The sequence below is a fragment of the Podospora pseudocomata genome (genome assembly GCF_035222375.1).
Source record: "Podospora pseudocomata strain CBS 415.72m chromosome 1 map unlocalized CBS415.72m_1, whole genome shotgun sequence".
Classification (NCBI taxonomy): Eukaryota; Fungi; Ascomycota; class Sordariomycetes; order Sordariales; family Podosporaceae; genus Podospora; species Podospora pseudocomata.
Genome location: NW_026946363.1, coordinates 6,134,744 through 6,162,506, shown reverse-complemented (window position 1 = coordinate 6,162,506; position 27,763 = coordinate 6,134,744). Strand labels below are relative to the sequence as shown.

At 54.3% G+C, this 27,763-nt stretch overlaps 6 protein-coding genes across 6 annotated transcripts; 4 read left to right on the top strand and 2 right to left on the bottom strand.

Moving 5' to 3' along the window:
• Positions 1–2,959: 2,959 nt before the first annotated feature.
• On the top strand, positions 2,960–5,560 carry MET3 (Sulfate adenylyltransferase). The gene is made up of 4 exons (XM_062886462.1): positions 2,960–3,460; positions 3,684–3,894; positions 3,959–4,104; positions 4,168–5,560. Exons 1-4 carry the CDS (start codon positions 3,292–3,294, stop codon positions 5,361–5,363), a joined length of 1,722 nt encoding a protein of 573 aa, XP_062749548.1. The 5' UTR covers positions 2,960–3,291; the 3' UTR covers positions 5,364–5,560.
• A 1,486-nt stretch (positions 5,561–7,046) lies between these two features.
• On the top strand, positions 7,047–10,001 carry QC762_120260 (uncharacterized protein; the record flags this gene model as incomplete). Its single annotated transcript, XM_062886461.1, has 1 exon — positions 7,047–10,001. The coding sequence occupies one exon, from the start codon at positions 7,047–7,049 to the stop codon at positions 9,999–10,001; it is 2,955 nt and encodes a 984-aa protein (XP_062749547.1).
• An 875-nt stretch (positions 10,002–10,876) lies between these two features.
• On the top strand, positions 10,877–13,611 carry QC762_120250 (uncharacterized protein). The gene is made up of 2 exons (XM_062886460.1): positions 10,877–11,760; positions 12,010–13,611. Exons 1-2 carry the CDS (start codon positions 11,396–11,398, stop codon positions 13,034–13,036), a joined length of 1,392 nt encoding a protein of 463 aa, XP_062749546.1. The 5' UTR covers positions 10,877–11,395; the 3' UTR covers positions 13,037–13,611.
• Positions 13,612–14,847: 1,236 nt separating this feature from the next.
• QC762_120240 (uncharacterized protein) lies at positions 14,848–17,862 on the bottom strand. The gene is made up of 5 exons (XM_062886459.1): positions 17,452–17,862; positions 17,023–17,092; positions 16,811–16,998; positions 16,044–16,727; positions 14,848–15,974 (listed from the first exon to the last, which is right to left on the bottom strand). The coding sequence occupies exons 4-5, from the start codon at positions 16,535–16,537 to the stop codon at positions 14,876–14,878; spliced, it is 1,593 nt and encodes a 530-aa protein (XP_062749545.1). The 5' UTR covers positions 16,538–16,727; positions 16,811–16,998; positions 17,023–17,092; positions 17,452–17,862; the 3' UTR covers positions 14,848–14,875.
• Positions 17,863–19,440: 1,578 nt separating this feature from the next.
• On the bottom strand, positions 19,441–22,371 carry QC762_120230 (uncharacterized protein). Its single transcript, XM_062886458.1, has 2 exons — positions 21,008–22,371; positions 19,441–20,956 (listed from the first exon to the last, which is right to left on the bottom strand). Exons 1-2 carry the CDS (start codon positions 21,850–21,852, stop codon positions 19,741–19,743), a joined length of 2,061 nt encoding a protein of 686 aa, XP_062749544.1. The 5' UTR covers positions 21,853–22,371; the 3' UTR covers positions 19,441–19,740.
• A 1,814-nt stretch (positions 22,372–24,185) lies between these two features.
• On the top strand, positions 24,186–27,694 carry RIM9 (regulator of ime2). The gene is made up of 3 exons (XM_062886457.1): positions 24,186–25,127; positions 25,190–26,597; positions 26,663–27,694. The coding sequence occupies exons 1-3, from the start codon at positions 24,941–24,943 to the stop codon at positions 27,171–27,173; spliced, it is 2,106 nt and encodes a 701-aa protein (XP_062749543.1). The 5' UTR covers positions 24,186–24,940; the 3' UTR covers positions 27,174–27,694.
• The last annotated feature ends 69 nt before the right edge of the window (positions 27,695–27,763 follow it).

Sequence of the window (27,763 nt, the reverse complement as noted above, 5' to 3'; positions counted from 1 at the left end):
CTCCTTATCCATTGACGAATGCCACTTCAACAATTACGGCTGGCTCTGGTACAGGACTGTCCACGGGCACATCCTCCACTGCACCGTACCCTTTTGGGAATACAACCAGCACCACGACAGCTGAACCTTTTGGAACGGGAGTCTTGCCTAGCTCTTCGGCACCAGTCACAGGAAGTGTCATTCCCAGTTCTGGAACTGGTCTTCCGACCACCAGCATCCCTGGAACATCACAGCCCTCGGCCCCGTATCCTCTTTCAAACTCAACCTCGCTCACTGGGCTTACGGTGTCATCGGGCCCTCCAGGTACAGGCAGCACGTCAGTGACAGGTCCAGCGACATCTGTGCCGGGCCTTCCATCGACTTCAGTTCCGTACCCCTTCCCGAACACAACCATTCCTGGAGTTCAGTCTGGGCCCTCAAGCGCTTTGGGCACAATCACTACTGAGAGTGGTAGCTTAGGGACTGTTTCGATATCGAGCATTTCAGGATCATCGACTCCGCCATATCCAGCGGGAAACTCGACAATACCCATCAATCCAACTGTCGTATCAGGGACAACTGTCACTGAGACTGGCGGTTCTGAGCCTGTGTCCACCAACAGTCTCTCGTCTATTCCATTCCCCTTCCCGAACTCAACAGAAACCTCTGGGCCCACGGCTATCCCCCCACTTCCAGGTCCCTCGAGCAGTTTCCCTCCTCTTAACTCATCTGGGACCGCGCCGTACTCCTCTCCGGGAACCATTGGAACCGGAATTTCCAGCTCTGCATCCACCCTGCCATCAAGCTCTGCACCTTACCCTTTGATCAACTCCACAACTACTGTCATCAGCGGAACAACGGTGATCACTGTCACGACTGGTACAGGATCAGCCCCGCCATTGTCAACTGGTGAATCGACGACAGGTCCTATCTTGTCAACTGGCATATCGTTGACGAGCAGTTCAACTCCAGGCACCGAATCTTCAGCGCCAGTGATAACTTCATCTCCGGGTGCATCATCTGGAATCTCGACGCCATCCTTGAGTAGCATCACATCCGCGCCATTCCCCTATCCGAACGTCACCAGTTCCATAGATACCACCTGTTTGACCAATTCCACGACGACTCGCCATCACCACTCAAAATCGAAGCATCATCATCACAAGACAAGGACACACTCCACTGTCTCTGGGGCCTTTTCAACGACGTGCAACGAGACGACTTTCAGAACACTGATCTCTTCTCGCGTCTCTGGGACCGTGATCTCCTCATACTGGAAGAACGTCACCTCAACGATTAGCCAAAGCCTTGGTATGTATCACTTTCTGATTGAAAAAGGACCATGGCTAACCTCTATGTAGGCACTGCACCAGTCAGAACCAGCTTCCGCACTGGTATTTCGGAAACGTCTACCAGCGTCGAGTCATCGAGCCATGAAAGCTTCACCACCATGCCGATGGTTGTATCGCCAGCTCCTGCACCGATCTCAACTTCAGCGCCACCAATCGCAGTCATCACGCCTTTGAAGAATGGCCAGGGCCCACTGGACCACCATCACGGTGTCAATGACACCGCGCCTTCACTGTTTCGCAACCCGAAGCCATAAGTGAGGCTGGCACCAGCAAAACCAAGATCATGTCCAATATATGAAGAAACATGTGGCCGATGTGATGGAACTTTGTTGAGATTTGTTTTTTGACGTTTGATGTCTTGCTTGACAATATCGAACGATGTTGCACATATATCGTTTTGTTTTTTTTTTCACTTTTTGACGCATTTCTGGCAATGCCAGGTCTGAGCCCACAACATGTCTAATTCTTTCTTTTGTTATGTATTTGCAGGAAGCAATGTTGGAGTCGAGGAAAAGCTTGATCGGTTAGATTAATACACGGGTGGTGACCATTCATCTATGCTTATTTATTTATCTGTGAGAGAGCGGTGCCATGGGTGTGTCTCAGGGGTTAAAAAGGGGCTCAGCAATAGCAACCCTAACCCTCTCGGCTGATGGCTCTGACCCAGCAACAGGTGGGGTTAAATGCCAAGGACTATCTGTATGCATCAACTGGCAGCCCTGTCATCCAAAGGCCTCGAAAAAGCGATCACGTTTTCCAGATCGGAATTTCCCACGTTCTTGACGACATCACTTGGCGGGGTATTTTTCAGCAATCGAGACCGGTAACGGACTCGTAAACCGACATCCACCGACAACCGCCGTTACGGGAGTCGGGATGCCCTTGGATTTGACAGATTCAGGTCCGGAGGGGGTGGCAGTGGGTGTGTGAGTGAAGGGCCCCACTTTGCGTGTGAACAATGGGTGAGCACGTCATCCGAGCTAAAAGGTGCGACTTGCGGGTTGATTGATGGGTTGTGGGTCTTTGAGATGGAGGGGTGTGTACCCGGGAGCCTGGAGACTGTTTGGATTGGGGAGGACGATGATTGAGAAGTTGTAGAATGGGATTTGAGGTCAATTGCGATTGGGAAGAAGGGGCGATGTGGAGGATGAGAGTAGGGGCGGGGAGGTTTGCAAGTTGCATGTCTGGATGACAATGAAGTGAGGCTATTCAAGACCAGCCAGCTACGAAAGGCAGGCATGAAAGAGGAAATATTAGCCCCTCCCCCCTCCCCCGCATTGCACGTCAAAGTGGGGGGAGGGGTTGACCTTGTTTGATGTTTTGATACATTCAGGGTTCCTGCGGGCTTTGCAGAGTGTGAATGGTTCAATCATTGAGGGTGTAGGTTGCGACATCTGGATGAAGCCATCGTATCCCAACCTTTCTTCCCCAGCTTTATGACTGATGAGACTGGGCAGACACATGGATGAGGTATGTCTCGCTGATATCGCCTCTTTGGAAAGAGAGAGATTAGTTTCCAAGAGAACGTGCCCCGCGGAGACATGGACGGACGTAAGGAGATGGATGGGATGGGGAAGGGAAATATAGAGACCGCCCCCATATTTAAATTCCACCGAGAAAACGGCTTGTTCAGACAGCATTTTCCATAAGGGTCCAGCGGATTAGTAACATCTTGATCCGAAAAAAGGAACCTCCGCTACCGCAGCAAGAGAACGTCTCTTTATTACATACACACACACGCCATCCGATACCCTGACGACGACCGGTACCTGCCCACCCGTCGAGGTACCCGTGTACCTGAACGTGAGAAACTAACTTATACAACCCACCTCCAACCCACTTCTCGCTTTCCAACTTCTCTTTCTCCCTCTCCTATTCTTCAAACCTGTTCTTTTGATTTTTCCTTTTCCTTTTGAGATACCCCGATTCTTCTTTCACAGCAACACCACACTCTTCCACAATGGCCAACACACCCCACGGCGGCGTCCTCAAGGACCTCATCGCCCGCGATGCCCCCAGACACGCCGAGCTCTCGGCCGAGGCCGAGACGCTCCCCGCGCTGCTGCTGAGCGAGAGGCAGTTGTGCGATTTGGAGTTGATCTTGACGGGTGGTTTCTCTCCTCTTGAGGGTACGTTATGTTCACTTTTCAGCACTCAATGGCTTGCCAAAAATAGGGTGGTTATGGTGAATGGTAGAAGGGGGGGAAGGTGGGATGGTGGGGCTCAATTACACCATTTTCTACAGCCACCATGCCTTACCCGGCAGGCAGGCAGCGCGTTGCAAAAATGGGGGATGAACAAACATGGGGAACAAAACGAAAGCTGATGAGATGAGATGATGGCGGGAAATAGGCTTCATGACCGAGAAAGACTACAATGGCGTCGTAAAAGACAACCGTCTGGCCGACGGCGCGCTGTTCTCCATGCCGATCACTCTTGATGTTGACCAAGCGACGATTGACGAGGTCAAGATTGCGCCCGGGGCGCGGATCACGCTGCGGGATTTCAGAGATGATAGGAACTTGGCCATCTTGACGGTGGAGGATGTTTACAAGCCTAATAAGTGAGTTCCGGTCAGGAAAAGGGGGGTGATGTCGGGGGTTGATCTGGTTGCTAATACAAGATAGGGAGCTCGAGGCTAAGGAGGTTTTCGGCGGTGATGAGGAGCATCCTGCTATTCAGTACCTTTACAACACCGCCAAGGAGTTTTATGTCGGTGGCAAGCTTGAGGCTATCAACAAGCTGCAGCATTATGACTTTGTCGAGTTGAGATGTGAGTTGACAAGATGGAGCAAGAAAAGGAGGGGAAAAAAGTGCTGACATGGTGTGAAAAAAGACACTCCTGCTGAGCTCCGCGCTCACTTCGACAAGCTCGGCTGGGCCAAGGTTGTCGCTTTCCAGACCCGTAACCCGATGCACCGCGCCCACAGGGAACTCACCGTCCGCGCCGCCCGCTCTCACCACGCCAACGTCCTCATCCACCCCGTCGTCGGCCTCACCAAGCCCGGCGACATCGACCACTTCACCCGTGTCCGTGTCTACAAGGCCCTCCTCCCCAGATACCCCAACGGCATGGCCGTCCTCGGCCTCCTCCCCCTCGCCATGCGCATGGGCGGCCCCCGCGAGGCCATCTGGCACGCCATCATCCGCAAGAACCACGGCGCCACGCACTTCATCGTCGGCCGTGACCACGCCGGCCCCGGCAAGAACTCCAAGGGGGTCGACTTCTACGGCCCCTACGACGCCCAGTACGCCGTCGAAAAGTACCGCGACGAGCTCGGCATCGAGGTCGTCCCCTTCCAGATGATGACCTACCTCCCCGACAGCGACGAGTACGCCCCCGTCGACCAGATCCCCAAGGGCGTCCGCACCCTCAACATCTCCGGCACTGAGCTCCGCTCCAGACTCCGCAGCGGAAGGGAAATCCCCGAGTGGTTCTCGTACCCCGAGGTCGTCAAGGTCCTCAGGGAGTCGCACCCTCCCCGTTCCCAGCAGGGTTTCACGGTCTTCCTTACCGGCTACCAAAACTCGGGCAAGGACCAGATTGCCCGCGCGCTGCAGGTGACTCTCAACCAGCAGGGTGGGCGGTCTGTCTCCCTTCTCCTCGGCGAAACCGTCCGCTCCGAGCTCTCTTCCGAGCTCGGCTTCAGCAGGGAAGACCGCGACAAGAACATTGCCCGCATTGCCTTTGTCGCCTCCGAACTTACCAGGTCAGGCGCGGCCGTCATTGCTGCCCCCATCGCCCCCTTCGAGCAGGCTCGCAAGCACGCCCGGGAGCTGGTGGAGAAGTATGGTGACTTCTACCTCGTGCACGTCGCCACTCCGCTCGAGTACTGCGAGAAGACGGACAAGAGGGGGATCTACGCCAAGGCGAGGGCGGGCGAGATCAAGGGTTTCACTGGCGTGGATGACCCCTATGAGGCGCCCGAGAAGGCGGACTTGGTGGTTGATTTGCAGAAGCAGAGCGTTAGGGGGATTGTGCACCAGATTATTTTGCAACTGGAGGGGGCTGGGCTGTTGGATAGGTTTTAAAAATGGGTCGAGTAACGGGGAAAGAGCGAAATGTGTCATGATAGATGGTTCGTTTTTTATTTTCCTTTTTTTTTTTTTTTTTTGTTGTTTTGGTTTCTGTATTTTTGAAAGGGTTAAGGGAAGGTAAAAGGGTTATTTATGTAGGGAATACAGGGACAAATGATAAACAATACCACAACACAACTGGTTGAGAGTCTCGGTGAATGTTGAAGATGTTTGAGGTGCTGGGTTAGGGTTGTGGTCTCAAGACAGTTAATTACTGAATGGATGATGTCTGTGATGCCCCGAACTTGAGCTATGAAATAGTTCAAAGTCTCTTGGCTGTTACAAATGAGTTTACAGCTGTGAAGAGGATCAAATATGACTCAACACCTCACAACCATGTGTCTGGTGATGCGGGATGGATGGTGTGACTTATGTGATTGTCTATCCAGCTGGCGGCTATTCTTTTTGTCAGCAGTGTCTTTGGGTTTCCTGCCAATGCGGGAGGAGCACTAATGGCACTAATGCTTGGAGAATGCACCGATGGAAGTTATTCTTAGCTTCGCCATTGCATTCCCACACGGGGTTCTTGACTTCGAGAACAAGAGTCTTGCGAACTCTGTCTCAGAATAGCTACAGATGGAGACGGGGTGGGTAATAAATGGGAAAAAGGTGGTTGGTGGGCGGAGACTCTTCTCTCACCGATCTTTTGGATGAGGTCAGTGTGCTCTCGAGAAGGCCAGCTTGTTTGCTGCTGCTGCTGAGAATAGGGGGACAGTGACTGTGAGACGTAGTCCGTGATGATCACATGCTGTGCGCTTCATGCTGTGTTCGGGAGCATACAATTCCAATATCAAAAAAGACATGGAAGGTGTTGATGGTGGTGAAGGTGGATTTTGAACGTTGCAAAGTCCCCGCAGCCAGACACATCACACCGTAGAAATTCACCGAGTGACGGGGCTAGACACACTGTGATGTCATCCGATGGGTGCTGCTGCCTTCTTCTCAACTGCCCTGCCATCTGAAACTCGATGCGCTGGTTGAAGCCCAACCTTGCCAGAAACAACACCGTGCGCGCACTGTCCAGGACGCTATCGAATCACAACGGGAGCAGCATCGAGCATCCAATGGCCCTGCGTGTGCCTTCTTCTGGGAGCACTGGAAAATCGAATCGCTTGGGCGTGATTCTCTCTACCTGGAACTGCACGCTAGTTTTGGTCTGAGTTGAGTCCTGTCGTCTCTGCAAAAGAAGGTCTCACGGCTTTGTACTCTCTTTCTCATTCTCTCGCTTCGACGTCAACAGGGGAAAAATACCACCACCGCAACTTTCACCCATCTTGCAAGTCGCACCGCACCACACCGCACACCGGTCGAAACACCGGTTGGTTGAACTGGGCCCGACGACCAAAGAGTTCAAATCAAGCACCACAGCCGCAGCCGCCGCCGCGCCCTGCTTCCTGCGGACCGTATCTGCGCCGCAACCAACCACGACACCCTCCCACAACGTCCTCGAGGAGGTGCCGAGTATCACCTTGCCTCCACTACTCCCGCAACCGACACCCGACACTGTGCGGAAGTCCTGTCGTGCAGATTGCAACCCTCCACCACCACGGATTAACCCCCCCCCCCTAGTATTGCAGCCGCAGCCTCCCGCTGGCTCAGGGCGGGCTGTTTGGGCTGTAAAACCTGACATGGTTCAAAATGCCATCCACTAAAGACTGGGAAGGCGACGGCTCCGTCGCAACTGAAGAGCCTGTATCGCGCGACTCGGTGAAGAGACACAGATCCTCCAGGACGACTTCGGAGCGAAAGGACCGAGATCGAGACAGAGATCGAGACAGAGACCGTGACCGAGATCGAGACTACCGCGAGCGCGACAGAGAAAGGGATGTAGATCGGGAGAGGGCGCCGAGGGACAAGTCGAGATACAGAGATAAGGAGCGGGATAGAGACCGGGAGAGGGAGAGGGAGAGGGAGAGGGAGAGGGACAGAGATCGGGACGTCGAAAGGGATCGGTACAGAGAGGACAAGGATTCGTCGCTCTCGTCGTCGACGCACCGCCGGCACCACTCGACGAGGTCCTCCAAGAGGCCCACCGACAGCGAGGGCTTGCTTTACACTTCGCGATCGCATTCCCACCGTCAGCGCCGGTCAAGAGGAGATATGGACAAGGACGAGCCCGGTAGCAAGTCGGCGGCTGCCGGCTCAATGACTGAGCTGGTGCCCGAGTTGGCGAGAGGATTGGGTGAGCGGGTGAGCTTTCCGTACCCTTCAGTCAACAAGAATTACAGCAAGGAGGCTCTGTACAGCAAAGAGGATGTCTCGACTCCGGCTAGACGGACGGACCCCCCCACTCCCGAGCCCACCGATCTCGGTAGCAGCGAGATGAAGCGGTCCAAGTCAACAAACTCGCCTGGGATTACCCGACAAAAGTCGACCAGACAACAGTCGCGTCAGGACGATAGACCCCCTTCACCGCCCGAGACAGACCTGTCAGACCCAAAGAAGAGGTCCGGCACTCCATCTTCGCAGCAGGAAGATGACAGGCCAGGGTCGAGAGACTCGTATGTGTCGAGAGCGGCTTCGAAGCACGAGTCAAAGTCGAAGCTGTCGAGGGCTTCCAGCCAGGCCACATTCGTGTTGCGAGCAGCTCCGTCTACAAGACAGTCCAAGATGGAGGGTTCAGAAATCACGAATCCTTCGACTGTGGATTCGGATGCCACACAAGTCCTCCCTAGACGAACTCAATCGACCAGGCCTCGGGTTGAGACCGACTCATCCCCCGAGTCTGCGGTTGATTCTTCTCCCAAGACTCCAATGCATACACAGAACTTTCCTCCGCCGCCACCACCCGTGTTGCCCGGCGAGAAGGATCATTATGCTACTTCTGACGTCAACCACTATGCCACCTCTGATGTTCATGACAATAACCACTACAGCACCTCCGATCTGCCTACCCCTTCGGCGACTCCGGCGATACATCCCACCGGCGCCGTTCCTCCACCCCCTCCCCCGCCTCCACCGCCGGCGTCTATCGATCCTCAGGATGTTCCGAGGGTTGACTATCTCATGCAGAATGGTGGTCTCCCGCAGCCAGTACCAAGGCAGTTTCTTTCGGTACTGCCACGGCAAAATGGCACGCGACCCTCCAACCCACCCCTCCAAGGTGCCGAGACGCTCTTCGCGCCGTTCTTCAACCTCCTCAACCAGTACCAGACGGTAATCAACGGCAATGGGTCGGTCGCTGTCGCCACGGGACACAGAACAGTGGCCCGTCGCCTGTTGGACCGGCTGGAGAATGTTTTCAACAGGGATCTGCCTCCGCATGGGTGCAACTGCGTCATGTGCGAGAGGTCTGATGAGGTCAACAGAGGACTTGGCTGGGGAGAGGTGCTCGAGCGTGTCAGTGGACGGGTTGAGCTACCGCCGTGGCCACCCTTTGACTTTTCGATGCTTGCGGGCAAGGCCGTGGAAGAATTGGCTGACGTCCCCCCTCGTCCGTCGTCGCCGGTAAAGATGGACCCCGACATTGCCGAGGAGTTCAGAGAGCATTACCTGCGCCAGACGCAACGGGTCAAGATGGCGGTTGATAAGTGGATGGTCAATTGCGAAAAGACGCCCGCCCCTCCCCCGACCGAAGTCGATGATGAGACCTTGAGTTTTGCGATTCTCACCAACCTAGAGACGGATGAAAGGCCCTACTTCAACGCCTTTCTTACTGGCTCTAGGGAGCTCCAGCCCGCGAACCGTGCGCCGACACCGGCGCGCAAGTCAAGAAATGATTTTGTTGTCAAGGCTGGCTTGTCTCTTCAGAGACTTTACCGTCTCCCGGTGGCCCCGCGTGACGCCGAGGCAGCGGTATACCTCGTCCGCAACCCAGGCTGCTGGCACGATCTCTTGGTGACCATTTCGGAAATCACCTCCTCGGAGTGGGAGATTCTGATCTCGGGACGATTTGATGGGTTCTTGTGGTCTGGCGCCGAGGATGACGGTATCCCCTTTGGCGAAGGCCCTTCTCGCCTAACGACACCGGCGAGCAACATGCCCTCCCGCCTGATGAGCCCCGGTGTTCGCGGCGGCATGTCGAGAACGACTACCCCGTTCGGCGGGGTTGGCGGGCCAATGTCAAGGAATGCCACTCCCTTTGGCGGCTTCTCCCGTGGCCCGACGCCAGCTTCCTTCATCAGCGGTGTTTCGGCTGCGTCGTCTTCTTATCCCTCCAACAGAGCATCCATCACTCATGACGAAGAAACCGAAATTGCGTGTCTAGCGGAACTGGAAAGGGAGATCTTCAACGGAATGGAAGCGCTCGAGGACGCATTCGAGAAGCTCCACGAGCAGGCTATGGGTGTCAGGGATGCGCTGAGGAGAAGGGGCGCGGCGCTCAGCATGAGCTTGCAACAGCGACGGGGAGGTCTGGGGATGAGGGGGATTGACGTCCTGCCGCTGTCCGGGTCGAGCGGGGTGTATGATCGGCCTGGGTGGGCGGATGACGAGAGCGTCGATGGGGCGGATAGCGAGTGGGGGGCTGATGAGATGAGCGAGCTGGCACCGGATGATTCGGCCAGTCAGATCAGCAGTAATCGGATGAGGAGGCCGAAGAGGAGACGGGAGAGGGCTACGCCGGGGGTTATCGAGGAGGAGGATGAGCAGTAGTAGGTTGCGATGGGGGTTAGGGTTATTGGAGAGAAAGAAGTCCAGGACATATGGGGGGATCAAGATACGGGGATAATAACGACGGGCTTCATGACGGATATCTGTATTCTGGGTATGGAATTGGGGATTGCGCTCTCACGTGCGGGAATGACTATGTATGGTATCATGGGACATGAACTGTTTTTTTTTTTTTTTTGGCTTCTGTATACGGGCTTTGCTGCTGTGTGGGTTGTGCCTTGATATTCTTCTGACATCCATGAAGTGACCACATCTTTACCGCGATTCTTGAACAATGAATAATGGTAATCATTCGGTACTCGTGCTTGAACGATTGGTGGGGGAGAATAAATTCAGATGACCAAACCGTTGAAGGGGTGTGGATAATGTCGGAGATTTTGCTGATATTTCTTGGGGCTGTTCTCACTTTGTCTGGGGAAGTCGAAATGGGCGGCTCTTGCCATAGACTCCAGAAGGCTGGCCATATCTGAAATTACCTTATTCCATTTCCTCATTGCGGAGTTCCAAAAGTGATGTCGTGATCCTGAAGGTTCCTAAAGTCTCACGTGCCTAGTATATTGCGATCGGGAAAGAGCGTGACTGTCAAGAAGTCGCAGGCTGCCACATGTTGCGATACACCTTCCTTCCCTTTTCGTCTGAACCTTGAGATCCTGACCGGTGTGGAAAGTACAATCCTGCCAGCCCGGGAAAGAGCAACCCAAACCCAGGCAGGAGAGACTCACCAGCAGCTCCGCCGGCCACCTTCTTCCAACTCCCAGCGCCCCCCGGACTGTTGTGGAAAGTGCTGCTCTGCTTGAAGGTCAAGCCACACAGGACAACGGTTCCAGTTTTCGAGAGCCGGCGCCGTTTCCGCCACTATCTTTCGGACGGCAAATCGTGCGAATCTTTCGTGGAGCTCCACGACACCGCGCGCCTTCCAACAGCCCCTTCACCGTTCCCACCACCTCACCTGCCGGAAAGAGCAGCTGCCTCGCTTTGCCAGCGAAAGAGAAAACATGTTCCGAGACCACGCCTACAACTCGATGAATTCTTTTGCAGGAGGTAACAACAGAGGGTTCACCTACAGGCCCCGTGGCAGCGGTATGTCCAACCTCCATTCTTCTCCTCGCCATCTCGACACCAGCACTTATCCACGCGTCACCCTCTCACTCCCCAATCCCAGTTCCCACACATCATTCTTCAATCTTCGACTCTTCCGTACAGTTCGATAATTATTTCATCCCCCGAGAGAAAAAGAAATTCGTTCGATTTGAAACTGGTGCTCTCGAAACCACATCTGATCCACCTTCGAGCTCGTTCATCACCCATCACATTCCCACCCTCTCGCTCTGGATCCGCTTTTCTGCAGCTTGATTGCCAAAATACTCACCGTCTCAATGGATGTAGCTTCATCGTGTTCCAAGATCTCCATGACCGCAGCTGCAGACGTGGAAGCCAAGAAGCAACCAACCTACACCACGGTGGGTTCCATTTACAACCCCAGCGCAGCAGCCCCCATTCAGGCGCCCACCAGACGGCCAAGAATTAGGAGATTCCCCCAACCCCCGGAGTCCCCTTTAGGAGACCCGTTCGACTTCACAGATCCCTTGAGGGCCCTTCTGAAGGAGAAATCACCTCCGTCTCCGCCTACTACGGCCGCCGTGCTGAAGCAGTATACGCCTCTCCAGCAGAATTACGATCGTGCCCTCAGTCCCATCAACGAACAGGAGTACCTCGCTATGACGATGCCTCCTCAATTTCGGTCAGAAAATCTTCCTCCTCCTCCTCCTCCTCCTCCTCCTCCTCCTCCTCCTCCTCCTACAGCTCCTCCTCTTCCTCCTACAGCTCCTTCGGTATTGGACGATGAGGATGGTGTTGCATCCAAGGACACCTTAATATCGTCAAAGATGACGGTCAAGAGTCTCACCAATCTTGCATCCTATCCCAATCCAATGCAGAAGGCTGCTCAAAAAGCACTTGCGAGAGCTCGACCAGCTAACATTTTGCTCAGTCGTTCTGAGATACCGTCTCCTCTATCTTCTACCACGTCTGACATTGGATTTGGAAGAGATAGGCCCACAGTCAACCCTGCTGGTCTTCCTTCCACTGCTTCATCCGGACCCCCTCGGCCACTGACGGCAGGGCCTCCAGGCGTGCGTCAGTTCAAGCGGAATGGTTTTGATCCAACAACCTCTTCTGCGCGCATCGGCCGTTTGGAAAGCCAAAACGAAACTTCCGCGGCCCGTCCCCTCTTTCCAATCGGGCACCAGACTAAACCTTCCATCATCAGACAGCCTTTTCAGGCTGGCGTCAACTACATGGCTCTCCGTGATGGAGACATCAGGGGGCATGATGCAGAGCATCCGAGCCAGCTGCTTCAGCACAATTTGTCTGGGAATTACGGTTCAACTGCCCAGCAGTCGCGCGCCTCCCCCGACTTGCGGCGATCTTCTTCGAGCACCCCATTTCGACCAAGTGACCTGGACCCAAAGAAAGGCCCTGTGCACGATACTCTTCCTCCCGAAAAGGCAATGGAGTACTTTCCAGCAGGCTTCCCGTCCAACTATGATGGGCAGTACACCCCTCGTCAGGCGGTGCCTTTAAAATCTTCCCCTTTGGACCAAGAAGCGCAAAAGCAGACACAAAATCAGTTGGACAAACAGGACCAGCAGATACATGATCCAACGAATGGCCGCGTGCAGAGACCAATTGGAGCCATCGGTGCCGAGCGTGAGCGACGCCGGAACGCCATCGACAAAGCTGTTTCTCGCAAGCTCGACAACGAGGACACCACCAAGATGGACAGCAATGAGTATGCGAAGCCTCTGTTGGACAGGACCTATGATGCTCTCCTGAAGTATCGGGATTCCGGAAGGTCGGCTTGCCCGTCAAATGGCTGGCATCCACATTTTGCAGAGCCAGACGAGTCGCTGTTTGACCACTCGCCCGAGGGCAACAACAGCTTCTTTGACGATCCTAGGATGGAGGCTCCCAAAAAGAAGAAAGTTGCCAAGCCCACCCGAAAACTCGGATACTGAGTCATTCTTCTATCACGATATTTAGCAATGGTCGACAGGTCTTTGGTTCATTATGGGGCAGGGTCCATGGGGACTGATGGGTTGCTTTTTGTGGTGTTCTTTTGCAGTTTTGCGGTTTTGTTGCTTCTTTGCATTTTCTTCCAACATTTGGAATCTCTTTCAGGCATGCATGGCTTTTTGGGAAATCGGCAGGAAGTAAGGCGAAAAAAGGGAGGATAGCAACAAACAGGCAGATGAATATTTCATTCTGGGGATGGGTGACCACTGACAAGTTGGCGTTGCATTTTTTGGGCTGGAAATACTTGGCAAGGGGGTTATGGTCGTTTTTGGAGAACACGGAACATTAACAAATGGGGGTTTAGTGGTAAAGGGATGGGGTCAGGGATAGCTCGGTGGAGTTTGGGAAGGCAACAGGAGAGTAAAATGTTGATTTCGTCGACATCCTGGAGTGTGTATCATGTTTGTATTCGATGATCATTATGAGCGGAACTTTGTAAATCCTGTTGGTAGTTGATATTTCTGGTTCGTCTTGATACCAGCCGGGACTATCTTAATTGGACTTGCATTATGCCGAACTCTACTTTTGTGATGTTTGTGTGTGTATGTTTTATTCATGTCACTGCCCCTATAGAGAGATGCGAGTAGGTAGACAAGAACGCAATGTCTGTTGCCGATGTATTACACATTTCTTACCACGAAGCACCATGTCATCACGAAAAAAAAAACACGACATTTTTCAATAAGCTGCGCGCTTACTCTATCCTCTCTAAATCTAGCACATGAAGAAAGAGAGAGAAAAAAAAAAAAGCAAGTTTCAAACACCCAGAACACTCGGGCTTGATGGACCCAACTAACCCCTCCCGTGCAGGCCCTCACCTAATCTTCGCCTCTCAACTTCGTGTCAGTTATTTATTTACTATACCAACTGTCACTAACCCCCAACAAAAGCCCCTGAACGTCATATAAAAGCTCGAGAGCACATGGGGGGACAGTTGATCAACGTGATGAGGTGGTAGTAGGTGCACCATATTACGTTGATTGTTGAAAGCAGTTTTTGGACCCCTTGAATCACCACATACACACACACACACAGAGAGAGAGAGAGAGAGACAGCATAAACAGCATAAACAGTACGACACAGGGGCGATCATGAGTAGAAAAACAGTGGTATTCCAGAGCTCAGTAGACAGAAGACAACTAACACAAGGGGGCAAGTGAAAATGAACAGGAAATCAGAGCTAACTGAACCAAGCCTCCTTTCGCCTTTTCCTTCCGACTTGCGCCTCCTCTTGGCTGCCCATACGAGCTATCGGGTCTTTGTCAGAAGAGTAAAAAATGGGTATTTTGTGTCCGGCCATATGAAGATAAACAGTCCTTGTGTACAAAAAGGAAAGAAAAGAAAAGAGAAGGCAGGATAGGGTAAGTCCCTAGCTGGTAAGCCCAACGGTCCCCAGAGCCCGCAAACCATGCCACCGAAACGATTGCCAAACAACGAACCCCATATCCGGAGGCTACTCATACTTGACGGTCCACATACTGCAATCTGTGCGCGTTGGAAATATCGTTAGAGATGGAAGTCGTAAACAGCCGAAAAGGGACCTATGATCCAACCCCGAGGAACGGGAAGACAGGAGGGATGCTACCCTGGCGATGAGGGAAAGGAAAAGGCGCAGTTCTTTGGTAACGGCGCGCAATGTCGTGCAAAGCCACTCTGTGGCGTGTGGTGCTCATACCGGAACCCAAAGGGTTAGGGTCCGGTGAGAGGGGAAGAAATCGACATCCCTGGCGTCGGGAAAATCGGAGTGGTCGATCCGAAACCAGGGCTGGTCAACGTCAACTCTATCTGCGAAGCTTCGCCCCATCTCGTTGTTTGAGCCTACTGGTTCTCCAGCCCTCGTACCATTGTTCCCTGCTGAGCTCGCGAAGTTCGCCGCGCCACTCGCTGAACACAGCCTCCTTCAGACGAACAAAGTCGCAGTGTTCCTCATTGTATGGGTCGGCAAAGCCCCATGGGAACTGGCGTCCGACCACTTCGGGTTCGTAGATGTCAGGACTGATTATCGACATGGGGAAGAAGGGCACTTCGTCGTCCTTTAGGGTGTCTTCTGTCTTGCTTCGGCGGACGGAGCCATTGGATAACCTCTTGGAGTTGGGAGACGGGCTCTGTCCCTGAATAGGTAGGCTTTGGCCGTCCGTGCTTCCCTCAGCCTCGCTGTTCGATGATGGATGCTCTTCTTCATCCTCGTCTTCCTCGAGAATCTTGCTCGAATCAGGAGTTGACTCGTCGTCATCGGCATCCAAGCCTAGAGCCTCCAGGGGATCGAGATTGGCTTTCTTGAGACTGTCCCAGACCGACCTCTTAAGCACATTCATGTGCTTGGTTGTGATGGTGTCGGCTTTGGCAATGACTGGAATGACAGCGGTCTTGCCCTGAAGAGTTCGGAGCACCTGGAGATCGAGGTCCTCGTCAAGGCTGCCCAAGATGCGTGCATGGGGAGAATGCTTGCCGCCGCTGACGTGACCGTTGGCGCCGGCTGCCTTGGCCGCGGCGACATTCCGGTCGAGTCGTGCCGGGTCGAGGACCAGGAAGACGGCATGAATGTGGGTATCTTGTACACCAGGGGCTCTCACAACCTTCATCTCCTCGGCAAACGTCTCCTCGAATTTGCTCTCGAGGAAGCCCGACATCTCTCGGAGCTGCAAGTCCACCACATTCTTCTCCAGCCCTTCCGAGTCCCACAGGGTCAAACCAATACGCTCATTGTCGATTTCGGTCTCCAAGTAATGGGGAATGAAGTTTCCGGACGGCGGTGGCTTGGGGATCTCTTCGTGCTCGATGGTGCTTTTGGAGCGCTTCTTGGCCGGGAGAGCAAGTGCGGCCTTGAGGAACTCGAGAAACGATGACTTGCCGGAATTGGAGGTACCAATGACGAGAATGCTACGAGGGAGCTCGGGTTAATCTTGCTGGACTCCGACGAGCTGGGATTTACGCGGAAGCGATACTTACTTGAAAGGAGTAGGATCTTTCCTCCTCCTGACTCTTCTGGGGCTGTTGATGGTACTCATGGCGCTGCTGGCATAACTGTAGCGACCGCGATGTGCCATGCTCCCAGTGCCAGCGTAAGGGTCGAAGCCACCGTTGGGAATAGGAGGAGGGGGGATGCTGAAGTTCGAGCGAGCTGGCTCCACGGAAGGGCGTGGGGCAGGAGTAGCGAAAGCAGCGGCGTCGGCGGGGGGGCCGGCCGAGGGAGCAGGAGCATACCCGGCTCTGCCAGAAACGATAGCGATCGAGTCGGGGCGGGCCTCACCACCGAGACCTAACTGAGGCGCAGGGGCGCCATTGTACAAGACCGGCAGGCGTGGCGGGGACTTGGAAACAGCATCGCGCTGGCGCTGGAGCTCCTGCTCCCGAGCCAGCTTCTGCTGCTTCTTCAAGTCGGCGCTCTTGCTGCGACGCAACAACATTCCACCGAGGCTAGAGCGACGAATGGGATGGGACATTGGCCTCCTTCAAAGAGGACGGGAATCAATGTTATCTCGCCAGTCCGCTGCAGGGGGAAGCAGCACAACGGGCCGGACGCTGCAAGCCACAGCTGCTCTCGAGCTGTGAGTTCTGGTCGGTGTGTGCAGACAAGACCTACCGAGGGCCGGGACACGGTCGAGCTCGCAGAACTAGCTTCTGACGGAACGCCTGGCGTAGATGGGGACGGATCAGCTTGGAACTAGAAGGGGGGAGGGGCGAGCAAGCAAACTCTGTCTCGAGTCGCGGCTAACCTTTTGAGAAGCAGGTCGCAACCCGCGTCGACGGCGTTGATAAAAGAGGACGGTAAGAATCGAAGGTAGTGCAAAACACAGTTTCGCTGGCGGCGTGTCAAGGGCTCCTGCTACTAGTAGCTTTGGTTTGGTTGTCGATCACCGTGACTCTGTCTTATAAAGTCAAAGTGTCAGGTGGTGATCCTGAGCGAAGTCGCAAAAAGAGGCAAAAGCGTTTCGGGAGCGTGCGGTGGTGGGTGGGTAACAAACACTCGATGTCCCTGGGGGAAGGTTGCAGAGCTTCTGGCGAGGTGCCTGTCAGCATCAAAACACATTCACACTTTCTTGTTTACATCTTCGGTTCCCCAATTGACAGTTTCCAACTGAGAGCTCCCAATTGACAGTTCCGAATCGACAGTTCGCAACTGCTGCGCGTATCTATGCGCCAGTGGAACCACCACTTGTTACCCCGCGATTTGATTGCGACGATGCTCTTCATGTTGTTGATGGTGGATAGGTTGTCGCTAGGAACAGCTTCCTAGCAACACCCTGCTCCTCGTCCCCCTCCACTTGTCGCAAACAGCCTGACGGCGCATCCGTTTCTCAAACCCGACCAGTTCCACCTGATATGATATGACGTTTTAAGTTGAACTCAGACTTACACCAACCCTCTCATCAAAACCCGGGGCTTCGATGGCGATACAGCGGCCACAACTCTCACGGGGACACAAGTGCTCGGCGGCACGCGCTTGGTTATGGTAGGTCGGTAGTGGAGACTTGCTCACGCGTAAAAAGGAACGACAAGCCGAGTGTACAGATACAAACGGCGGGGGAGGCAAACAAAAAGGTGTGAAGCGGTCGAAGACAACAAGTCGGGCGATAAACAGCCTTCCAGGACTCGTGGGACGAATGTGATGCAGCGACGGTCCTTCTAGGGAAACCGAGGGGCGTTGGAAAGAAGAAGAGGACGGCACCTGTTCATCAGGAGCGCGCAAAGAGAAAAAAAAAAAGTCCGATGATGGAAGAGATTGGCTGATGGTACCTGCACCCGCGGTACTGCAAATAAGAGCAGGGGGGGGGGGCAGCTAAAACAGATGGATCCGGCCACACTGGAAACCTGCTGCCACCTAAACACGCTTGGTTTGGACCTACGCAGTTCAAAAGGACCATTCTAAGGTCATTGCCGAGTATTCAGATGATCAGTTCGCTGCTCTCACAAAGGTCCTGGATGAACCCCTTTCCTGCATGTCTCATCCGGGCATGACGCTGCACCCCGCCCTATATCTGACCCCATCATCTCGTCCATGCCGTCGACAGACATTAGACGATCGCTAAATGTCACCTAGCCTTTTCGCTACCTCCTGGACAATCTTTGATGACAATCCAACAGAACGCCGACAATGGGAAATATCAAAGTAACACCTCGCCTCCTTTAAACTGCAGGGTCTAAATGGCTGAGGTCGCAAGTCGAAGCAGCCAATCACATGTCCGGAATCACACCCAACATGCTTCCATGCGCGTTCCGTTTCTTCATCAACCAGTCTTCAGATCCAAGGCCTTTGGCCGATTCTTGCTTCTCGACGATACACAACCAAGGGCGCCTATGCATCACCGCTGATCAGCCCATGCAACAACCCGTTCAGACAGCATGCTTTTGCTGTCACACAACCGTCGATATTCTGATAGAGGGCCCGGCCTGGAAGAAGGAAAGAAACGAGTTCCACAAGCCACGTGAAAAGAGAAACGGTCCGCCCAACTCCGACCCTCCCCCCCAGACGACATGATCACTCCATATCAAGAGGTGAGAGTTCCGGAAGAGGAGCTGCTGTCCCAATCTTCCCAATCTTCCCAATCTCTTGGACGCCGACAAAACTGCAATGCCATGCTCCAAAAAGCCAGGACAGCCCTGAACGGGGCAGGATCCGGATGGTGGAGAAGAAGTGAGATCGGGATTTGGTGTGTTTCAGACTTAGACAGCATAAACCAACCCACTCTTTCTACATTGGAGGGTCATGGGGCTGGGCGCTAAGCTAGATTTGGATGTTCGGTCTGGTGAAGATATGCGGCTGCGAAGCACGCATCTCGTTCGCCGTGGTCCAACGGTTGATGACTCTGTTCAGAGGTATACGTGCTCGAGAGATAAGAGAGTGTAATGGATGACCGTGGACACATGAAACTCTCTAGTAGCTGCCAGCAATAAAAGTTGCAAGCTCTATCTCACGAGTCTTGAGTGATAGCTCAAGTGGACCGACGTCACAGGCCAGCTGTCAAAAATGTCAGTGTCCAACCGGCCATGGATGGAGAATGAGATTGAGATGGACCGTGTTTCCACTCTGCTCGAGCCCTACAGAACAGCAAATCTGTAGCTAGTGTGTTTCGTTTCTGGCCTTCTAGCAACGACGGACGAACCGACCGCCTCAGACAGTATCGTTTACTCTGTAGTTCCGACGACAAGCCTTTCGGGCCTCCATTTCCAAACCCCTACATCAGATGACCTGGTCTCTCCGCATAGATCCAATCTGTCTCGCAGCGTCGTGAACACAGACAGTGTTTGCATAGGTGGGGGAAATAAATAGTGGCCAAAGCCTCGAACCAAGAGATCAAATCACGTAAAGAGGCAGGCCCGTCGGAAGTGTGGACGCGATGCGATGCGATGCGATGCACGTTCTACATCCTCTCTCATGTATATCATACATACCTAGTTCTGTCTTTTGTGACTCCCATCACAACTGAATAACCTGGCGGCCTCCCTGCTTCCTTGCTACAAGTCTCCTTCCCAGACGCCAAAAGGGGGTATCAGTTTCTAGCTTCATGTTAACACACCAAATCCACCACCCCATCTGATGCCTGGCCCTGTATCTGTCTTCCTGCTGTTCATATGATGCACGGCCTTCTTAGCCTTCAGTTCCGTGTTCCCTTTCCTGTTCCTTATTCCCCAGAACCCCAACCTCTCACCCCGCGAAAACATCATGCTGCAACTCAATCCCCATCTCCCTCGCCATCTCCCTCATCTTCACCTCCACCTCGTCCTCCATCCCCCCTCCCCTCCCCAGCAGCTGCTTCACCCGAAAGAACCACCAGACGGCATCGCTCGCCCACAAAACCCCTTTGAAAAGCAAATGCCTCCACGCATTTCCCACCCTCTCCCTCCACCCCAACCCTTTATCCTGCCACAAACTCCTGCTGGCCCAGACTCCCATGATCTTGATCCTGTTCACGGGGCTCCCCATGTTGGCGTTGTTGGCTTGCACAATCCTCATGTTTCTGCTGATAAAGATCAACTCCTTCGGCCACTTCTCCTCGTCGGCGAGCATGTCCCTTATTCCCTGTTTCATCCTCCTCTGCATCTCGTAATTCCTCTCGCTCGGCGACCTGGCCTTCATGGCCTTGAGGAACTCCTTCTGAACCTTGTTTTCGCCTCCTTCGTACGGCCGCATCAGTGTGGCCGAGGCAAACATCTCCGCGCCTTTCACCCCCCAACCCGATGCGATCTGGACGATCTTGGCGTTGTCAAACGTCATGAGGGCCTTCCAGAAGGAGGCGTAGTCGTGCCTGAACTGGTCAGACATGTAGACGTATAACCCGTGATCGATGAGGACCAGCTCTGGCTTTCCGTTGGGGAGCCGGCGGACAAACATGTTGCCTGGGTGAGGGTCGCAGTGGACGACGCCGAACTTGAAAATTTGAGCCGAGAATAGATCAACGATGGTGGTCATTACGTCCTTGGGGGAGACGCCTAGCCCGCCGGTGAGGTTGGGTCCGCGCCAGGAGCTGCGCTCGGGTTTGAGCCGTTGCCGGTCTGGGTTCTGGCGGAGGGCGGCGCGGAGGGAGGGCATGTCTGGAGAAGGGAGCTGCTCGCCGTGGACGCCTGGGGAGTAGTTCCCGTGACCGCCTCGCCAGGGGCGGGTGAGGTCGGACTTGTCGTTGAACCGGACGCCCTCGATCCATTCGGTCGTGAGGACACGCTTGGAGGACAGTTCGCGGTATACCGGGGGGATGTAAACTCTTCCCCTGAGAGCGGGCTCGTCGTTGATGAGCTCACGCATGACTTCCGAGTTGCGGGCTTCGTTTTCAAAGTCGGTTTCGAGTTTCAGTCGCTCGCTGACAAAGGGGACCATGGAGTACATTGGCAGGTCGAACCACCAGGTGTATACCCTCATCACGACCCTACAACCGGCCGTCAGCACCACCGCTATCCAAAAACAGCAAAGGACTCACTTGAAAGCCCACAGATCCCACCCAATCTGCCTCTCAATCTCGGGCTTCTGAATTTTGACCGCCACCTCCCTCCCATCCGGCAACCTCGCCCAATGAACCTGCGCCACACTCGCGCTCGCCCTCGCAGTCTTCTCCATAACACCTTTGCTCTCATCCCGCCCCGTGAAATCCACCCCAAAAACCTCCTCTACCGACCTGCCCCCAAAATCATCCCTAATCACCTTCTCCACCAGCTCCCACTTATCCTGCGGCGCATCATCAAACATCCTCGCGAACATCTTCTGGAACTCCGGCGGCAAGACAGCACTCTGCATGGCGATTGCCTGCCCGATCTTGAGGTACAGCCCGCCATTGTGCCGTAGCAAGTCGGACATGCGCTCCGCGCTGCGGCGGTGGAGCTCGGGGATGCCGGATTTCGAGCCGATTAGAGGGATGGGGTGAGGCCGGAAGTTGAGCTTGTAGTCGGCTGCTACTAGGAGGCCGGTGCCAAAGGTGCGGAGGGAGCGGGCTATGCCGGAGGCGTAGATTTGGGAGTCTACTAGATAGCCGGCGCCGAGGAGCGCAGAGATGATGAGGAGGCGGCGGAGGTATTTTTCGGCCCGGGGGTACGATCTCGCGACCCGGGGGGCGCCGAGCGAGGAGGGGGAGGGGGGTCGGAGGGGCTCGAAGGGACCGGATGAGGGGTGGAGGGGTCGGCGATGTGATGGTGAGGTGACGATTGTTCGCCAAGGGCGTGGCAAGCGCAGTGGCTGAGCTGAGGCTATTGTCGTTCTTGTTCTCGTAATGGTGGCGGACAGACGGAGGCGGCTGCCGGCTGTGCTGCCGGCGAGGCCATGGCGCCACATGATGCGCTGGGCGCGCTGGCGAGAAATAGGATGATTTCTTTTCTGTGGCTTAATTCTCAGATATTGAAGCCACCAGCTGCGCCATTCATTGTGTTGTTTATAGAGCTGTCAAGCTAAAAAAAGGTGTCGAGACAGGTGAGGTTGTTCGTGAGATTTGTCGATGACGACTGACAAGCGAGCAAGGCCAAGCTCTCAAGTCACTCCGATGCCGATCGAGCTTGGCCCGCTTTTTGCCGCCTCCTCCGACCACTTGCCCCGTGTTATCTGTAATGTCTCCGACGCCGATCGGGGTTACCTGGCAGGTGCCGACAGTTATCTCCGGCAATCTTTGGTCTTGAGAAAGCATTACGGCACCTGCTCAATGATGATGGGTGTTTCTGATGTCGATGATAATCGAACTTTGATGATAGTTGAACTTTAATGATAAGCCTTAGAATAATTAACATGTTCTAAAAAACAATTGATGAGCTTTAACAGATAGTTCATAGGCTTAAAAAATGGTTAAAAAGCTCTATTTTTATTGGAAAGGGTGATAGATTAATAGTCATTATACGTCTTGCCGACTCGCAGTATCAATTCTTTTGTTCCTGACATTGGATATATAGCTCTGCAAAACTAAAGATCATCATGACTGGCCAAGTTGCAAGTCTTCTCTATTCTATGGGGGCGTGTCGCGGAGCTAGCTAGGTTCTGCGGCCGTGTTTGACCTTGACGATACCTCACCCACCAGTTTGCAACGGGGCAGTTAAACATACAGGAGCGGCTGTAAACAACAGCCCCTTGATACCTCCGGTTGAAAGAGAAGATCTGGGGATATCAAAACAGCAGGGATCCGTATGTGGAGCTTATCTGCATCTGAGATGTGGATGTGTGGACCTGCCATGAAGCTTGTTCTGAAACTAAGATAACGTGGTACCAATAAGGCTACCCAGAATTAGTGAGGGCGGAGGTATCCCCTAACACACTGGCGACAACCTCTCCCTTGCCCTCTTGGGGTGCCAGACCGGGTTCACAAGGTGGCGGACCATGGGGTTGAAAACAATGCGACAGTGTTTGCGGTTGGTGATAGCTGCCTGACGAAGCTTGGTGAAGCTTGATACAGTAGTCCTTTGGGGTCCAGAAGCCATCACGGATTGTTCCTGGAATCCCGACGTAACATCCAGTTTTAAAACTGTGTAGCCAAATCAGGACCAACAGCCGTAGCGGATTGCAACCCTGACTGCAAGAATGGCGAACGAGTGTGGGAGACAAGGCGAAATGAGCGAGGAGGGAGAGAGAATGCCGGAAATTGGCCGCGACACCAACGACTGATAAAGGCTCGTCGCCGTGACGTTCCTCTTGCGTGAGGTTACGGCCACAGACGAGGCCTCGTCTTGACCATGACTCCCATGTTTGATTTTTTTATTTTTTTTTATTTTGGCGCCGTCTGAGCCAAACGTCAACTCGATGCTCATATCCTGACTCGTCTGCTCTCTCCTGCTGAGCTGGCGGTGGTGGCCTTTTGTTGCCATCACGGGCTTTGTTCGGCTCCCAGAAAAAGCCTGGTTGTGAGACTCGAGCTGCGTCAGTTGGTGAGGCGTCTCGTCCAATGATTGCGTCGTCCCGCAAAGCTCCCCATGGTGCCATCCTGCAAGGACGCCTGGGCTTGTGCTGTTTCCCGGTATTCTTGCATTTCATGACCGTGTGCTCCGAACCACCATGCAAAGCGAGGTTTTTATTGCGTCGGCGGTCCTGCAGAAGCGTGCCATGTGCCTGTAGCCAGATCCAGCAACTCACGGGAATGACCTTCCTGATCCAGTTCGCGCAACCCAAAGCCACGGGAACCTGTAGACCTGAGAATATGGAATGAACCAGCCACTCGCCAGAGCCAGACTGACGGGCTCGCTGCGGGTGAGGATTCTTGGAGAAGAGTAGGGGTCAGGGAAGCAGTGCTCCGAGTCTACTTCTGCTTTTCTCGGGACGACAGAGTGAGACCCGGCGGACGAGGTGGGGGCCTGAGGAAGAGCGGATCATGATTCCGGCGGCTGTAGGCTGCTCATACCGCAGGCCACTGGCTGAGTTTGACGTCCCGTCACCCAAGGAAGGCTGTGTGATGCTTCAATTGCAGCGTGTAAAGATACACAGACACTGGTTGTGGAGTGTTTGTCAACCACCGCGCGGATTAGACCAGTCCATGCACTGACGACATTGATGAAGAGGGCCCCCAGGTTGTTCCTTCTTGGGGCTCCGGAGCGGGAAGTGATATCAGATGCAGGCGAGCAGGTGTCTCCAGGTTTTCAGAGGGCTCGGAAGACCCCAAAGTACATCGTAATCTCATGTGTATCGCATCAAGCGTGGAATGCCCGTGATGTGTTGAAGATTCTTCAGTGGTAATTACGCAGAAGCTGCGCCTCGAAGCGAGGTATGGCGAGGCCATCCCAGCCAAGAGCTAGGTGTGCGTGCTCGCTGTTCCCCACATGCTTGCAGCGGGCAAGTGGCCCAGGCTCGACCCCCTAACGATTTTCCCACCCCCCATTTCCCGCTTCCAATTGCGCTCCCCCCGTCACCTCACCACCAGTGCTTCGCATCGCGCTGTGTGTGCAACTTGTCGTCGCCAATGTCAATGCATTCCCTTTGCTGGGAAATCGCGAACTAACTCGACTCCGGATCTCGAGAGAATCGAAGAGCGACAGCACCCCGCCGCCATCCCATCCCATCCCATCCCATCCCATCCTATCCCATCCTATCTCTTCAACAAAAGAAGAAAAAAAAAACTGCTGGACGGAACACCAAGCGCCGCGCGCGACGACTTGCTGGACTTTGCCGAAATCAATCGTCGACAACAATGAGCGGCCGATGAACAAACTGCGAACTCCGCTACTGCACAGCACACCCACGTTCGCTACAGTCTCGACCAATTCCTTCGCATGTATCTGGCCGACCGTATGCGCACACGATCCTTGAGCATCACACTCCCTTCAGCTGCTCATACTACTCGGTGGTTCAACTGAGGAATCGAACCTCGCTCTGACCTGCCGCGTCTTGACGACGCTGGCAATCTCACCTTGCACCACTTTCACGGTTCTCTCGCCTGGAGCTCTCTGTCAACATGCTGCGACCTGCGACACCGTTGTCGGTGCTTCTCTTCGCGGCATTCTGTCTACTGCTCCTCTCGTCTTTGTCGGCTCCGATTATCAGCGCTATTCCGCTGGGTCAGTGGATGGGCGTTGACTTTGGAGTTTTTGGTTTCTGCAATGGCGGGAGCTGCACCGCTATAGAGATCGGCTACGATGTTCGTAAGTGTTATCATGTCGTATGGTTGTTGGCAATACCGCGGTTGCTAACCATCTCGATTCAGAACAACTCAGCGCTGATGGCTTTGACATCCCCGCGGGGACGCGAACTACCCTGACCACTCTTCTCGTCATCCACCCGGTCGCCGCGCTTCTGACACTGATCATGTTCGTCTTGGCTGTGGTTGCCCACTTGCATAGCCCGGCTCACTCGGGTCGATACCTGTTAGCCTTGTTCATCTTTGGCATCTTCACCTTCCTGGTTTGCCTCTTGAGCTTCCTGGTCGATGTGCTCCTCTTCGTGCCGCACATGGCGTGGGGGTCCTACATCGTTCTGGCTGCTACCGTTTTGGTTGCCATCAGCGGGCTGGTTTCGTGTGCTATGCGTAGGACGATCGTTAGCAGAAAGGCCAGGAAGCAGCGCATCGCTGAAAATGCAGAGATGAGTGGAGAGAACTACTATAATCGGCAGTTGCAACAGGCTCCTCCTGTGTCCACTAGCCCTGCACCCCAGCCGCCTACTGTCCCGATGCTCAGCGGTGCCAACGGAAGACCAGACGCCCTCCCCGAATTTGCTTCATTCGAGAAGAGGGATGATCGAAGCAGTGATGAGAGGGTGCCGCTCACCTCGATGAGCCCGACTGACCGATCCCCAAACAACAACTACGCGACAGATGGCTCGACCACTTATGTCAACGATACAGGTCCTAATCCGTCGGACATCACGGCACAAAGGTCCATGACCAACACCCCGGGTTCGCGAGGTTATGCTGATCCCTCGCCTGGTCCTGACGGGTATCCTATGAGGGCACCATCTTACGAACGGATGAATTCGAGAGGGAGAGGCGGAGGTCCTCCAGGAGGCTACAGAGGTCGCGGAGGATACCCGGGGCCCGGCAGGGGTGGTTACAATGGATATGGGCCATCACCAGGAGGAGGGCGCGGGGGGTATGGCGGTCCGCAGGGCCGTGGTGGTCACGGCACTCCGCCGAGTGTCAGGGGTGGGTATGGTCCACCACCACCCCGTGGTGGCGGTGGACGGCCTCTTCCGCCAAGCTATCGGGGAACTCCCGGGCCTTACGACAGAAGACCATCACCAGCAGGTCCATACGGGCCCGGGCCAGTCCCATATGATGCCCGGCAGCCATCACCAGGTCCGCCGTCCGCGCCTGGATATGTCAGCAGATCGGCCTCAAATGTGTCGGCTGGAGGATACAATGCTTACAACCCCAACAACCGCGACAGCCTTCCCAGGGCAGAGTCGCCACCACCGCTCCCAGGAATCGACGATGGCATTCCCACCCAGGCCGTGGAGATGGATGCGACGGGTAGTAACCGTGGCGTGGGACAATATGGAATCCGGGATAGCGATTCCGATGTTGCGGGTATGCTAGCCATGCAGCAGGCGAGGTTATCACCAGGGGCGAGACATGACACGTATGTCAGCGACGCCAGCAGATATAGCCAGGATGAGTAAGTTGCTTCCTCGATGCACCACCCCTTACCACGGCCTTGCCATAGTAACCTCTTTGTTCCAGCACCGCATATGTCCCCCCTAGGCAAGCCTGGAATCAGAATCCGGTCAGGACCCCGTCACCACTTACAGCTGTTTCCACCCGGCCACCTGTTGATCTCAGGGGCGGTCCTGGCCCTAGCCTCCAACCTCCACAACAGCAGCAAGCAAACCCAGGGCTAAGACCGGCCCCTAGTGAGTACTACGAGGATGTGGACCCTCGCTTCGCGGAGCCTGCGCCTCTCGCAGCTAGTAATTCACCCCGGCCAAGAACACCTCCTCTGCAGCCTCTACAGTTGGCTAACTCATACGAGGACATTCCCCAGGGCGCCCGCAGCCCGGCCGAATCTGAGCGGTCTAACTTCACGTCTATTTCGCAGCGCGGGATCAACCCTCGGTGGCAGCCACCACCAGAGATGCCGCAAATGATACCCCGGCGACCAGTTGGGAATAACGGTCCCCGCCCTGCCGATCTACTTCTTAATTCCAATCCAGACTTTGAACTACCCACGCGAGGAGGGGGTAATCCGAGATGAGCAGGGCGGTAACCAATCCAAAAAGGAAGAAAGGAAGAGTTGGGGCGGTGGGGTGGGATAGTGGAGGTGTTTATGATACCCAGAAGTTTCACAACAATGAGTGTGAACTTTTATACAACACAACAAACCATCAACCAGAGCAAAATTCTTGCGTTTTTCATTCGAGTTTCTGTCAACAAAGGGGCAAAAAAAAAAAAGGGATTTGTCTTTTATTGGACGACGAAAAAGTACAGTACTACCCTCAAACTTCGGTGGTGAACACACCCAGTATATAGGATGATTTTCCTGTCGGTTCTCGGTTGTTTTTTTATTTTATATTTCTACGCCCACCCTCGGGTGCTATGGATTGTTCGGTGGCAAGCCTCGCCAGACATTTTTTCTTGTTATAGTATTGTTTCATGACGGGGACAGAGAGCTTAGCATCGCTTTCTTTCTGCTGTCACTCTCGGTGTTTTGTCAAGAGGGTTGTTTGTGTACTATTTATTGTAGGTTAGGTAATCAAGAAGTCAGCGGAAAAGGGGAGGATGGACGGGTGAAGGGGAGGGCATGAGTGCGGTGAGATGGTCGGGGAAAGGGGCGGGCGACAGCAG